Here is a 16,080-nt window from a genome sequence, read left to right on the forward strand (position 1 = left end):
CCTGGTATAAAGTGGCTAAAACTGAGCCTCCTGTAGCAAATGTTGATTTTTTAACTGTGTAGTAACAGCATCCTGCCACTAGGTGTCAGATTTCCCACAACACATTAAAACAACCCAGAAATGTCCAAAAAGAGAAGTTTAAAGTTTAACTCACCATAATATCAACTTTTTTAGCAGATTAATTGTATAAACATGGCCTAAGGTGTTACTTTTATGTCACTGTGGATTATTTTCTTTACATTTTATTCATTTATTTTATAGAAATGAGTTTGACTGCCCTGACTTGGATGTATTTAAACTATTGGAGGACAGTTTGGTTTATTTTATCAAGCATATTTAGGTGAGTCTTAATTTTTAAACAGTCTGACACCAGATAAAGACCATATGGTCTCAGTGAAGCCTGCCGTCATCATCATGGCGGGTTTCCCTTTGCAGATTAAAAGGAGGCTTAATTTTTCACTGAGTTTATTACAGACTGGTTCTTCTGTTGGTTCTGATCAGCTTTAACTACACCAGCACCTTCCACGTTACATTAAGACGCTCAGGGTTGTCCTTCCTGGTGTTTTTACTGACTCTGTAGTGCCGATCCCATTCAGAACCTCCAGACTCAGAGTTTAAAGCTCCACGCTGCAGCGGTTCGGTCCCACAGACGCATGACTTAGTGGTTAAAGATCTCTGCTCTGCTTTCAGACCTGCCCAGCGGACCACACACCTACAGGCTGGAGGAGCTGGCCTACACACGCAGCGGCGACAAGGGAGACTCCGCCAACATCGGTGAGGGCGCGCTGACCTCCGCATGTCAATACTAAAACAGCCAGAGAGAGTTTTAGAGTTCTGTAAGCAGTGATGCTTCAAGCTTTTTAGGCTCTCAAAGCCCCGCACAGCAAAAAGGGAACTAAAAGGAAGTAAAGCCTCCTTCAAATGAGTGCATATGTCCTCGATTCACTCAGATAAATAGGATTATCTGCGTATTTTGACCTCTAAAATAAGATAATTAGATATTCTGCGCTCAAAATAAGATGATGGAGATGAGTTGTTCCTATTATAAGGGCAAGAACGTTATTCCTCTGGCAGATTTAGCTGCTCAAATCAAGGACAAATGCGCTCATTTCAAGAAAACTTGACCTACTTTATTATTATTTAAAATAAATAAATACAAATAAATAAATGAACAAAAAATAAATTAAAAACACAAAAAACATGACCTAATTTTTATTATTATTTTATATAAAAAAATATATATATAAATAAATACAAATAAATAAATGAATAAAAAAATAAATTAAAGAACCAAACAAAAACATGACCTACTTTTTTATTATTTTGTATAAAAAATATATGTATAAATAAAAAATAAAAATATATACAAATAAATAAATGAATAAAAAAACCATGACGTACTTTTTTATTTTATATAAAAAATATATATAAATAAAATAAATAAATAAATACAAATAAATAAATGAATAAAAAAAAACATGACCTACTTTTTTATTTTATATAAAAAATATATATAAATAAAATAAATAAATATAAATAAATAAATGAATAAAAAATAAATTAAAGAACCAAACAAAAACATGACCTACTTTTTTATTATTTTGTATAAAAAATATATGTATAAATAAAAAATAAAAATATATACAAATAAATAAATGAATAAAAAAACCATGACGTACTTTTTTATTTTATATAAAAAATATATATAAATAAAATAAATAAATAAATACAAATAAATAAATGAATAAAAAAAACCATGACCTACTTTTTTATTTTATATAAAATATATATATAAATAAAATAAATAAATACAAATAAATAAATGAATAAAAAATAAATTAAAAAACAAACAAAAAACATGACCTACTTTTTCATTATTATATATATATATATATATATATATATATATATATATATATATATATATATATATAAAAAAAAACTATATATATATACAAATAAAGAAATTAAGAAACAAACAAAACAGCATGACTTACTTTCTTAATATTATTTTATATAATAAAAATTTAAATAAATAATACAAAAACAACTTACTTTCAGTTCCCTTCTTGCAGTGAGAGACAGAAAGGTGGACCACGACTCATCTGCAGCCTGTTGAAGTCCAGCAGTAGCTAAATTTCCTCTTTTACGTGCAGCAGGATGCTCTGCTGCAAAGCTACATTTCAGGATTGATGCATTCAGATTCCAGACACTAATGATACATTAGACTGTAGGAGGGGCTTTTATACGTAATAAACAGGACGTCCAGCAGCTCCTGACGTCTTTGATCAGGACGATCCAGCAGGTGGAGGTCTTTGCTGTCAGGATGACGGGGGTGAGACGTGTGGATGAATGTAAAGGTGAGAAATCTGACCCTTCTCACGTCTCTGCAGGCGTCGTGGCTCGCCATCCTCTCTACTTTCCCTACCTGAAGAAACACCTGACTTCTTCTGTGGTGGAGGACTACTTCTCTCACCTGATGGAGCCTGGAGCGCCCGACGCCGTCACACGGTGAGCGAGAACATTCACAGCGTCCAGCCTAACCAGACTAACAGTTTTAGGAGGAGCTGCTGACCTGATGTTGACTTCATGGAACTAGAAAATCCTGTCAGCACGATCACCAGTGGGGTTCAGGAGTCTGATGGGGACAAAGGCTGAAGAGGAAGCGATGTTCCTCTTCCTGCAGCAGAACGACCGTAAACACACGACCAGAGGTGCAGCCCTGGGTTAGAACGGCCTAGTCAAAGTCCAGACCTGAACGCGGCTCTGCCTGAGCTATTTTCCACACGCCTGTCAGCCTGTACACTGCAAAAACGGATCTAAAAATAAGTAAAATGTTCTTAAAATTTGTGTTTTTGTCCTAGATTTGAGCAGGTGAATAATCTTATCTGCCTGCAAGTAACTGCGAGTATTTTGACCCCTAAAATAAGATAATTAGACATCACACACTTGACATGAGACGATGGAGATGAGTTATTGCGATTTAAGGGCAAAACTCTTATTCCATTGGCAGATGATCATATTTAGCTGCTCAAATCAAGGACAGATACACTCATTTTAAGAAAATATTACTTATTTTTAGTTCAGTTTTTGCAGTGTATAGGTTCGGAGCTGCTACACTGCAAAAAGAGAACTAAAAGTAAGTAAAATCTTCTTGAAATGTTTGTATTTTTCCTTGATTTGAGCAGGTAAATAAGATGATTTGCCAATGGAATAAGATTTTTGCACTTAAAATAGGAACAATTCATCTCCATCATCTTATTTCAATTGCATTTTATCTAATTATCTTATTATAGGGGTAAAAATACTCGTTCCATTGGTAAATCATCTTATTTAGCTGCTCAAATCAATGAAAAATAAACAAATTTCAAGAAATTTTTACTTACTTTAGTTCCTCTTTTTGCAGTGCAGACGACCCGCAGCAGAAATCTGGTGCCTCAAGTGCCTTGAGATGACATGTTTCATGATTTGGCGCTATATAAATAAAATTGAATTGAATTGAAGTTCTGGACACCAAAGAGAACCGTGGGTCTGGACTCTTTGATGCGCTTTGATGTGCAGAACCAGGATAAAATGTGGCAGAACGTGCAAAACTGTAACTTTATGTGCTTTCAACATAAACTGGAGACTTTAGCGCCTTTTATCCAGTCTGGCTGAAGAGTTTTTCACCTGCAGACGTTAGACATCATGAGAACTGGTACTCTGCACTGCAAAAAGAAACTAAAAGTAAGTAAACTTTTCCTAAAATTAGTATTATTTTTTTCTTGATTTGAACAGCTAAATAAGACTATTTGCCAATGGAATGAGAATTTCCACCCCTAAAATAGGATAATTAGATATCCTGCACTTGAAATAAGATGATGGAGATGAATTGTTTTTATTTTAAGTACAAAAATCTTATTCCATTGGCAAATAGAATGATATACCAGCTCAAATCAAAGAAAAATACACTAATATCAAGAGGATTTTACCTACTTTTAGTTCCCTTTTTGCAGTGTGGATTTGTAAGGTATGGGGTGATGGATGTCTAACCCTGGAGTGTGGAGTGGAGCACCGAGGAGAAGGTTTCTGAGGGTGGACGGAGCAATCTGGTTCTGGACACCAAACAGAAACGTGGGTCTGGACTCTTTGATGCGCTTTGATGTGCAGAACCACAAAAAAATTTGTCAGAATGTGCAAAACTGTAACTTTATGTGCTTTCAACATAAACTGGAGACTTTTAATCCAGTCTGGCTGAAGAGTTTTTCACCTGCAGACGTTAGACATCATGAGAACTGGTACTCTGGATTTGTAAGGTAAGAAGTGATGGATGTTTATCCGTGGAGTGCACTGCAAAAAAGCAACTCAAAGTAAGTACATTTTTCTTGAAATTAGTGTATTTTTCATTGATTTGAGCAGGTAAAATAGACTATTTGCCAATGGAATAAGATTTTTACACTTAAAATAAGAACAATTCATCTCCATCATCTTCTTTCAATTGCATTTTATCTAATTATCTTATTTTAGGGGTAAAAATACTCGTTCCATTGGCAAATGGTCTTAATTAGCTGCTCAAATCAAGGAAAAATATGCAAATTTCAACAAAAATGTACTTACTTTTAGTTCCCTTTTTGCAGTGTGTGGAGTGGAGCACCGGGGAGGAGGTTTCTGAGGGTGGACGGGTTGGACGTTGGTTCCTGAACAGGCTTAGCTCACAGAGTCTGATGTAAAATGAAGATAATGTTGATAATGAGAACCTGGGGTGACCGCGGCCGGGTCGGTCGGTTGTTTCTGACTGAAGTGGGACATTAAAGAAAGGAATGCCAGAGCCTGTTGACGCTGGGGTTTGAATCGCGTCCACATGTGGAAGACGACCGGACCCGGACCCGTGTTCAGCCTGGACCGGGTCTCCGCTTTGAGGACGGACGCGTTAAAAGATGGAAATCAGAGCGAAGGGAGACGGACGCTGAGCGAAGCACATCTACTGGAGCTCCTAACGAGCGTTTAAGCCCAGAAATGACGTGGCGGAGCCAGACGTCTGTGGTTTGGACCCGCTGCTCCAGAACCACAACATAACAAAGACAAGCGAGGTTCCGGCTTCTGCATCAAAGGGAAACCCTCCTTTAATGTTGCTGGAAAAAAAGACAGAATGGGAAGCAGCGGTTCCGTCTGACAGCCAGATGTTCTGGAGGCCCGCTTCGCCTCCAGCAGCAGCACGCTCACACGTCCCTCCTGCACCAGCACCAAGGTGTGAAATGATGGGTTTGGACCCAGCGGTCACTTTCTCTGGGAATCCCGTGGGCGCCGCCAAGCATGGAGTCACTTTGGGGTCGACCTTTTTCCTCCAGGCCTAAAAAGAACCGCCTGACTTGTCTGGAAACGGGGTTTTCAGGAAGGCGGGGCTGGTTCTGGTCTTGTAGGTTTTTATGTCAGGAAAATAAAGCTGAGCTCTGCAGGTAAGGTCTGACCTTGGGAACGCTGCTTTAATCCAGCTAAGGTCTGAGCGCTGACTGGACAGCGGCAGCACCTCCACTGTTTCCTGCTGTGTTTGCTGACCTGGTTTGGACCGAGCTTCAGCCGTCAGATAGACGGACTCTCTCTGACTCTAGAACTCTACGCTACACAGATTCACGGCTGCTGCTTGGTCCATTTAGCTCATTTCTCTTTGTAATTCACAGAAAGGCTTTCCCAGCTAACAGTCTGAGTTGATGGACTGGATCTCAGCTTGGTAGAACCTTGTCCTGCTGCTCAGCTTGTGGCTTTTGGTCAGACTGTGAGGCGGCAAGACGTTACACCGGATAGTGTAGGGAGGCCATGGAGTGTTACGAAATGGACGACAGGATACACAGCTTCCATAGAATATACCGTATTTTTCAGACTATAAGTCGCACCAGTCAGAAAATGCGTCATAAAGAAGAAAAAACATGTATAAGTCGCACCAGACTATACGCATCAGCATCAGTGAAGTTGTAACCCGCCCAGACAACAGAGCTGTAAGCTAGTGCTAGCTGTTAGCCTTACAGACAGCTAGCGCTAGCTGTTAGCTTCACAGACAGCTAGCGCTAGCTTTTAGCTTCACTGACAGCTAGCGCTAGCTGTTAGCTTCACAGACAGCTAGCGCTAGCTGTTAGCTTCACTGATAGCCCAGTAACAGGTTCTGTTAGCGGCGTGAATGATACTGAGACAGTGAAACATACAAACATGCTGTCAGTCTTTGTTGTCTGTAAGCTAATGTTCCAATTAATTTTAATTAAGTTAAGGTGAAAGAAAACCGGTTATTTCTCTGATTTTGCTGAGAGTCTCTGTCTGGGGATTGGTTTGTTCTGCCTGATTCCAACACTGACGGGGCGGGGAAGTCACGTTCAGCTCTGCTCTACTACTACATCAGGACAACAGCACGACCGGGTAAATACCTCCTGTAGAGCTGGACGATATAGAAATAAAAGCGTATTGATAAAATAGAAATCATATCGATATCGATAATTATCAACAAATTCAAAACATTTATTTTAAGTGAAGCCCTGGACATTTTAGGGTGTACCTTTGCGACCTATTTTTAGATACAGACACAAACACTGAATTCAAACTCAACCCTTTATTCAACCAACTTTTTACCAAAACTACAAGTTTTTAAAATATAAAAAATGTATGCATGCTCTCTGAACTCTTTGAAGTGGGCGGAGCTTGGTGACGGAGTGTTCAAGGGTCTGTGTTGTGATGAGCTGGGAGGATGTAATGACTGTAATATTAACCTACATGGGTAAATTGCAGAAGAAAGGAAAACTGTTATTGTATTGAACTTTTTATTGACCCTTTTTTTTTCTATCATTAATATACGTTGTTATTGAACTATCGTCAAGCCCTGGCGTCGTTGCGCTAAGCTTTTTTTCCTCCATCATGATACAATGAATATTTATACTATAGACAGTAATGTTTTCTCGGTCAAGATGCATTACCGTTTAAATTTGATATATAAGTCGCAGGATCTGCTAAACTATAAAATATAGTCCTAAACATTCGTCACTCAGTCGCTGTTGGGAGCGCTCGTCTCGTCTTTCCGTAGCACGTTGTTCCAGAATCGCTGCGTTTCACCCAGATAGAGCTTTACCTGTACGGCCATGTTGCTTTTTCCCACTCCTCGTGAGATGGGCAGCTGTTTTTAAATGCTTTCCATTTGGGAGTAAGCTCGTCTCTGAGGAATGATGGACTTCAGATGGTTTGGAAAGCAGCCTCATAAGCTTCACTAGACCAGCGGCTTGGCTTCTGGGGTTGTGGTCTTTCCTTCCAGGTACCGTCTGATTAATGGTCTGTTTTCTACAAAGCAGCAAAACATCAACAATGAAACATTAATCAGTGCATCTGATCAGCGGCGCCTCTTGTTAAATCCTCCGGCTCGCGGTCTCTGGAGGGTTCTGTTGGATGAATAACATGTTTGAACGTCCTGCCGTTGTCCGTCTGTGGTGGTCTTTGCCTGATTCCACATTGGAGGGAGAGCCAGATTTAGTTTTCTTTCTCCTACTTCCAAGTTTTGACATCAAATAGGTTTTAATTTTGCTGCAGTTCAGATTCAGAGCGTGATGTGTGGTTCTGATTAGTGCAGCCAAGGCTCTCAGGCTGTAAACCCGACTTTTCTCGCCTCCCTGCCGCCACGGACGCTTCATTAGTGCGCCGCCGCTCGTTAGCCCCGCAGGCGGCCTGCGCGCGCTCACCTTTAAACGCTTGCAGACCCACGCGGGCTCTGGGGTTCCTCCCGCTCTGTGGAAGTGGAGACGTGCGTCGGCACACGCGCGCGGTGTTGTGGTGATTCAGCCGTTTCATTCGTCACAACATGAACGTCTGGTTCGCCCCGCATATGCGTTCAGGTTGTGTGTTTTTTTGACACTTTTTTCCTCCGGTTTGTGGTTCTGCAGATACACGCTGCCGGGGATCCACGGCCTCAACTTTGTCCTGAGGAGTTCCCTGGGAGGGGGAGGGGTGGCCTCGCTGCGCAGCGACCCCCAGGTAACCCGAACACACGGCCTTATTCATCACGGCCCTGTAAAGGGACCGCGTTTTGTCCCTGTAAACACGCTGCAGGCCAGCTCTCTGCTCGTTTAGCTGTCGCTCCTCATCCTCACCGCTGAAGTCAGACGTGTGTCCGGACACCTGAAGCTGCATCCAGCGGGGAGGAATGTGAAGCCCGCAGCTAAACGGTGCCGCTAGCAACGATTTCTGCAGGAAAATCCTTTAAAGGAAACTATTTCCAACCAGAACTAAATCTCCACTGTTCACTTTCTGTTGGTGCAAAAGGCTAATTTTAACCTTTTTTGCTGAAAAAAGTACGATTTATTGGCTAAAACCTTCAGTAAAAGACATTTTCAACTTAAGACACATTCTTTTTTTTTTTTAAATATGAGCTTTCTAGAACTTGTTCCTCACAAAAGAGAGAGAAGTTATTTTACCTTAAACCTTATCAGGCCTTACATAAATACATAAATGTAGGAATAAGACTGGAGACTGATTCTGGTAGAGAAATATCTGCTTTAAATTGTAAATTGAATTTTGACCTTCAGCTGTTGGCTTTTTGCTGAAAACCCAGAAAAACTGTGTAAATAACAGATTTTTTTTTTTATCAAATAGTTTTCTCCCTTTGAAAAAAGACGAGTCTCTGTTTAGTTTTCTTCCATCTTACATCACAGTTTCTGGCTCACAGCTTCCGCCACGTTGGACAAAACCACCCAAATTAGTAAAAAGTTGCATCACAACAATCTGCTGAATAAGCAGCTGTGTGGAAATATTTCTTAGTCTGTGTGAAATCTGCACAAAAACAACAGCCAGTGACAAAGTGACAAAGGTTCCTGAAAGTTTGGCCTTTCTTCACTTTATTGGCATTTCGGGACCTTTTATGGTCATCGCTTTTGGAGGAGAAAGGGAGAAGTTTGTAAGCCTGAGAACATCATTGAAGCGGTCAGCGCGGTGGCAGCATCATGTTTTGCTGCAGGAGGGACTGGTGCACATCACAAAATGGTATTAAATGGATGTGAAACTTTTTAAAACCTCGGTAGACCTTGCCGGTGTTGACCTGTCCATTTCTGATTGGGACAACGGGGTTACTGGAACGCTTTGGGAGTCTGAAGAGGACCATTATGTCAGTAACTTTTAACTGGAGCAGAGTAAAGTCGATTTTTATTGAGACATAATAACATTTTAAGAGCTCAAACACATCTGCTGTTCAGCATTTCTGTAAAGTTTTCTCCCCCCCCATCCTTGTTGGAATCTGCCAAACATCAAAGAAGCAGAGAAAACGTGTCGATCCACACAGATCACGACCGTAAGGCTCCAACACACGAGCTGAGAATTCAGACACATTATAAAGGTTTGGTGCGTCCGCATGGTAAGGACGTTTTTGTCTCTTCTCAGGGTAAAGCCTACGGACAGATGCTGCTGGACCTGAAACTGAAGGGGCTGCCGGACCTAAAGTCACTGGTGGACTGAACGTCACTGGTGGACTGAACGTCACTGAGACCCTCTGAGAGACAAATTAAGAAGACATGAATAATTTTACCTCATAAGGAAACCAAAACCAAACGGTTCTTCAGATCACATCCACTGACTAAAACACATCCAGCCCCCAAAGTCATAAAAAATAGATTTTTTTCATCTTTATAAAATTTGGCAGTTTTACAAAACTTCATACACATTTGAAACTCAAATAAAAGTTTACAAAACTACTGAAGTGGGAAGTTAGGATGACATTGGAGGTTCATTTTTCATCTTGGAAACGGTAATTTCACAAATTATTTCTGTATTTTAAGCAAATGTCAATTTAAACTATATGCCAAGTTTATATCCTTTAAGGCCCATTTGGACAATTAAAGCCTAAATTCACTAAGTTTTCCCAGTTGCTTATTGTCGTAACGGAATAAGCGTGTAAACGACAGATTTAAAAGAAATTTACTACTCACTGATTGAAAGCGTTGCAAAAATTATGCAGCTTCCAAAAAAACTAAAGCATCCAAATTCAAGCACAAAATGTGTTTCACTCATTTTATTACGACACAACTACGATTCTTTTCCTGTAAAGAGAATTGCAAACGTTATCAAAAGTGTTTTGTTTTGGTGGGGAGAAAATCATGCTGTCATCAGCATAAGTGATAATTCACTAATCAGCAGGGAGGATCAGTTGCTTTGATTCATGGCTTACACAAGAAAACTCACTCACTCACAAATCAAATATATCTTGGTAGGTGTGGATAGTAGCGTGTATATTTAATTTACAAATGAAGTTTAGATTTACACATTTATGTAATGATTTAGTCTGTTGTGGCAATTTGAAAGTTTTGTTCTGTCCAAACAGTGGATAAAGTTTTTTATGTATATTTGACACCCAGAATCTCATAATTTACTTTATCTTTGTGTGCAAAAACAGCTCAATAGTGTCATTGATTGTTTCTGGTTTTACTCACCCTGATAATTGGGAATGCTAGCTGTGCTAATTAACAGGTTCAACATTTTGCCAACCTGTACCTATTTAATTATACATTAGCTAGCATCACATAACCTTTGTATGCCAACTGGAAAATGCAGAAACCTTAAAAAAAGCAAGAGGTTGGACAGAAAGTAGATGGTGTAACAAAGCTTCCTTCCAACGACAGTTAAGAAATATCTACAAAGTTAATTTTGACTTGAATTGAATAGTAGTTTTATAACAGTTTAAAACATGGACATTTCAGATGCCGGTAAGAAAAACGTTGGTATGTGGAAATTCAAAAAGAAGCCATTTTCTCAGGGTTTACTTCAAACCACTATTTGTACTTCAAAGCAGCCAGTAGACATAAACATTTCTTACACAGGTCTGTTTAAAGGATGTTTCTGCTGTTAAATTTGTTGTTGGTTCAGATTGTTTTCTTAGCTGAACCATTCAACGTCCAAAAATTTATATTGAACCAAGATTTTTGCTCTTTAAAGTGGTGAACACCACTCTTTGTAGTATTTGCTTTTTTAAGCTGGAGACTTATTGTCTCTCATTGACAAAGAACCAAGCAAAGCAGCAAAGGTTCATCTCTATCTTCCTACCCTTAAGGTTTGGATTTAGCTACCTTCTTGGGTCTGTTTTCCCTACTTGTTGTGCCTCGAGGGGGGGGCTGACCTCTGACCAGAGGACTGGAGAGTTTTGGTTAAGGTTTCTCCACAAGATGCTCCAGTCAGATATCAGAGGTGGCGCTCACTCAGCGGCATCACATCTGACAGGCGCGACGGTGTCTCGTTCACCTCGACGCGACCCGGCTCTGATGTCCAACGCCCCGAAGGAATGCGCGTCTCTTTCCACCAGGCAGACTCCGCTGCTTTGAGTCTGTGTAGTCATAATTGCAACCAGACTGAAGCTGGGAGTCGGAGTCACTCCGCAGTTTGAAATGCCCTCCGCCTCTGAATCATCTCTCTCCTTCCCAAAACTGCCTCAGCCGCTGATTCTCCAACTTTTCCTCCGTTTTAAAGGAACGTCTTCGGCTACTGTTCCCTTTACCTTTGGCCGAAAGTGTCCAAGAACCAGAAAATGTGAGACGTACACAAGCTTTTCTGTAAAACACACAGAAAAGAAGCAACATTTAAGAGTCTGCCCAAAAACAATAAATAAACAGCGACCCTGTAAACACGCTATCAAAGGCTTTGGCTGACAGTACAACCATAAGAAATATCTACAAGTCAATTTTTTCCAGACGACACTTCAAAGCGGGGCTGTAAATCAGGACTCGCACGGGGAAAGTCCAGATCCGTCTGCCTTTGTTTGAGAGTTGAAGGACATGCGGAGTTGGGTGTCACAATAAAATCTTTAAACGCTTGTTCTCGTAAAACCCAAACCAAAAGCATGAGCCACAAACTTCACCGCTTTGCATACGAAAGAGCTTAATGAGTAAAACGAGGCCTGGATTCACATCTGTGCCACGGTTTCCTTCCCAGGAAACAACAAGGCGTTCCAAAAGAACTGCTGCTTCGTTATTTACACTCATTGCTTTGTCATAAGAAAGTTTCCCAAGAACCAGTGTCTGGGTCAGATCTTTGTAATCATCACAGTCAATCATCAGTGACCTACTTCTCATCCAGCCACTTGTTTAACATCCCAGGATTTCTTACAGATCTGGAACACCTCAAGGCACTTCTTTCAAAATTGGCCCAAACTTTCTGAAAACTGAAAACATTTATATGTATAAGTTAGCAATAAAAAAAAGTCACTGTAGCCATGCAAAACCATAATTCAGTCATTTATAAGTCCATGTTTTAACTCCACAGGAGAATACAAAGTGGATGAGTTACAATTAGAACCACTGATTTCTCTGTTCTTTAAAATTATTCCCGATTTTACTGTAAACCAATCAATTTTCTGACAGAAAAACAAAGGTCCGAAAACTGAGCCCTGCGGGACGCCACAAACCTGATTTACATTTACCAGATTTAAGAGCTGCAGACTAAAATAGAACCTGAGCAATACTAAAATAGTCGACAGCTTGTAAACTTATAAGCACAAATTTTCTTAATGTTTTTAATGTTTAGGACATTTTTCAACAGTTCTATTGATACAGGTTTCATTTCCCATCTGTGTGTTAATTAAAAAGAGCTCAACCTTGAATGTACAAAGTGCTTTTATTTCTGAGCTAATGCTGTTAAAGCAAAAAATAAGAATATTTTATTCAAAAAATAAAACAGTACAGTTTTAGTACTGCAAAAAAAATTATTTTATGATGTATGTGCCAAATTTGATAATAATCCATGCAGTTACCAATGCATCACTGGAAATCGGCCTTTTAATGGTGTTCACCGTTTGACTCTGTCAGGAAGTGCTATTAACAGAATAATATGTAGAGAAAATGACTGTGTGGTACGTTTAAAACAGGTTTGTTGTACAATTTATCCTGCAAAATGTGTTCTTCTTCATTGTTTCTAACCTTTAGCTCAGTCGGCTGCACAAATTCGGATCATGTTATATTTTACTGTTAAAAATCCTCCGATGTAACTTTCAAGATTTGCGCAGCAATTTGTCATTTTCGAGAAGAAAGGACTGTCCAAGAACACAGCCCTGTGGATCACCAGAGATGTTTTTTTTATTATTTTTAACAATGTTTATTTCAACTAGACAACAAATTCTTCCTTTCTTCTATATGAATGCAATAGGTGCTAACGCTTTAGCCACTTTATTCAGCTGAAAACCTGTTTCAGACTGAACTCAACATGAGGCCTTATAGTAAAACCCCAGGTGTATTTTTTATCAGGACACATATTCTTTGTTTGTTCAAAACCTGTGTTTAACTTGAATATTTAGTATTTTCAAATCATAGTTTAACGTCTTGCAGTTAAAAGATTATTTCATGATTAAAACGTAAGTTATTAGAAGCATTTTAAGAAAAAAATGGATTTACACTGTAGGGTTTTTTGCTTCTATTTCTTAATCAATTTAGACGTTTTTCACAACTTTTGATGGTTTAAATGGCTTTAAAGCAAAATGTGTGAAACTGATTTTGTAGATACTAAAAGTGATTAAAGATGTTTTTATTACTAAAGCTCATGTTTATCGTTTTTGTCCTATTTGTCTTAAACTTCTTTTTTTTTTCACGAAGGCCATTTGATGATTTTAACCTTTTAAAGCCTGACATGGGTAAATGAGAGGAAACTTTACATTTTTTAAAAGAAAATCTATTGTTGCTTTTAAAAATATCAGGCTACAAGTTTCCCTGTATCTTAATTGATACATTAGAGCAAAAAATGTTTTCTGCATTTTATATAGGGTGTGTAAAATATATTCATTTGTATGGTGTAAATTGTATGTTCAGAAAAATACTGACTTTGTTCAAGACAAATATCTATATCAAAAGTTATACATTTGGAGTTATAGGGTTAATCATTTTATTTTTCTGATTTGGATCTGAATCAGATGTTGAATATAAAGTTTAGAAACAAAGGTTTCTAAGCTTTAAGAGCCAGCGTCTGGAAACTTTTAGTTGCCACGTTGTTTCAATTCACCTGACATCTGCAGTTGGAAAACCCTGACTTTGAGTAAACCAAACTGTTTTTCAGTAACGCTGCTGCTCTAAGACGCATCCTGCACATTGTTCATTGTAGTAATGTTGGTCCATCAGACCACAGCTGATATATGATCTTGTTTAACTAGATGATTGCTGACAGACAAAACAAGCATTCATGCTTTACCCAGACATTGAACAGGATTCCTGCCAACATAGCCCACTCGGTGCCAGCAGTATTCCCAGACTCTAGAGCCTCCCATCAGTGGGGATAGATTAACGGTCATCAAAAAGCCTTAAATGTTGAGATTTAGCCTCCAAATGCCAAACTGAAAATCTGTGGGATGTGTTGAATTAACAGTTTCATCCATAGAGGACCCACTTTTATCGTGTGGTTTGCGTTTCTCAGAGATTTCTGATGTGGTCTGCGAACAAAAGAACCAGGCGGTTAGATTAATCAAACTTTTCTGTCACGAGTCAGAAAGCCTCTCTGTCACGCCGTCATTGCCGACAAAAGGCGATAAATTACATCCCATCGGTCATTTCTCTTCCCTCTTTGTCCTCGTCTCAGCCTCCGTTTTTCCCTTTGTGTCCAAACCTCAAACACACGTTCGGCTCGTCTTTGTCACTTTTGCTTCCCAAAGTTTGACGAAACAAAAAGGATTGACCAATATTTAAAGGCGCCTGCACAAATGAAAGTAAAACTATTATTTACGGTCACTGGGTTTCTAATGATTTTGCTTTTCCTGTCGTGCCGGGCTAAATTAGGCTTTTAAAACCTGTAAACACATTAAGGTAACTCACAATGGAAGACGCACCGCCAGAATTCTTGTCATTACCAACATTCTTCAACAAGAATCGGCTAAAATAACTTGCAGGTTGAGCTTTATAGCCATTAAAGCCCAAATCAACCAGAGGTACACATAATTAGCTTTTTATGTTATCAACAGATTCCCATAACAGGGCATCTAACTCTGCAAAGACTGTTTCTCAGACCAGGACCATAACTCAGAGTAGCACCAACGTCTAGACATTGTTAGGATGCTAGTACCCAAGTTGCGAGTGAAGATCTATAATCAACGTTCATTGCTAAAAACAACACCTGTGTCAGGATGTGGCATCAGGAAGTGTCCATCCCTCTCTTGCCATAATATATACCTTCATCTCAAATGGTATTTTAGTTAGGTAGGCATGATCACACCTAAACCCATTGACTGCCAGGCAATCACGATTAGAAAGGGACTGGTCCAGAATAAGGGTTGCTTAGGCCAGGGCCAAGGTTTGCCTCCCCTGCTTGACTATCTCCAGAGGCTGAATTGTCAAGACCACAAAGTCATGAGGGACTTTGTAGACTCAGGGTGGCTAACCAGGTCTACTCACTGGAGGCCTATCTTCTACGTAAACAGCTCGAGATGTGGCGTTCAAGACTTGAGCCACAGGCTAATCTGGTGCTGACACTTTGGTTAGTAGTCTCAGCAATGGAAGCCTCGTTACGTCTCTCTCTGTAGTCCAAACATCACACATTTACCGTCTTAGGCCGAACCTTATCGGGAGAAAGTTGCTGGGAATGTTATGATTTGTGAAGGAAGAGTCGAGGCGACGGTTGGGGTCTGCTTGGAGGGTCCCTGCTCCGGACTAAAGTTTAGAGATTCGGATGACTGAGAATCTTCACCAGCGTTTAGAGATTAGGTTAGTGACTGCCTGAGTTTGGCCGGGTGGTGGTTCCAGGTGACATAAGGGCAAGAAGTACCAGATGGATGGAGGTTTGATGGCCTGGTCGCAACAATCAGCCAAGGACGCCAACCACTATTTGAAGAGTGGGAGAGAAGACTTCTTTTCTTAAGAGGGCAAAGTTTGATCATCTTCTCGCTCCTTAGCTGTGAATGACGTCACTAGTCCAAGAACCTCCCTAAACTGTTTGACCGGTTTCAGCAGCAGCTGGTTTTGACAGAAAATTCTACAACAAAAAGGCGAATCTCTGCTTGTTCTGATCTCACCGCCTCTCCAAGCTGGTCTAAAACCCTCCGCCTGAACCACCAATAGCAACATCTAGATCACCATCACCTCAGATGCAACCACCGTGTATTTAATTAAATGTTTTGTGGTTGAA

General features: G+C 39.7%; 1 protein-coding gene and 1 long non-coding RNA gene across 3 annotated transcripts in view; both read left to right on the plus strand.

Annotated features, from left to right (window-relative positions):
* Positions 1-13,516, plus strand: part of lratb.1 (lecithin retinol acyltransferase b, tandem duplicate 1) — a 38,422-nt gene extending 24,906 nt beyond the window's left edge. For both annotated transcript variants that reach the window (XM_036133967.1, XM_036133968.1), the window contains exons 17-20: positions 691-774; positions 2,394-2,511; positions 7,890-7,980; positions 9,379-13,516. In XM_036133967.1, coding sequence (XP_035989860.1) covers positions 691-774; positions 2,394-2,511; positions 7,890-7,980; positions 9,379-9,453 — 368 coding nt within the window. In that variant the 3' untranslated portion in view covers positions 9,454-13,516. The remainder of the gene's footprint in view (positions 1-690; positions 775-2,393; positions 2,512-7,889; positions 7,981-9,378) is intronic.
* LOC118561762 lies at positions 3,932-5,055 on the plus strand. The gene is made up of 2 exons (XR_004930237.1): positions 3,932-4,064; positions 4,644-5,055. It is a non-coding gene; the product is annotated as an uncharacterized LOC118561762 (long non-coding RNA).
* Positions 13,517-16,080: the final 2,564 nt, after the last annotated feature.

The sequence above is a fragment of the Fundulus heteroclitus genome, unplaced genomic scaffold (assembly GCF_011125445.2).
Source record: "Fundulus heteroclitus isolate FHET01 unplaced genomic scaffold, MU-UCD_Fhet_4.1 scaffold_71, whole genome shotgun sequence".
Taxonomy (NCBI): Eukaryota; Metazoa; Chordata; class Actinopteri; order Cyprinodontiformes; family Fundulidae; genus Fundulus; species Fundulus heteroclitus.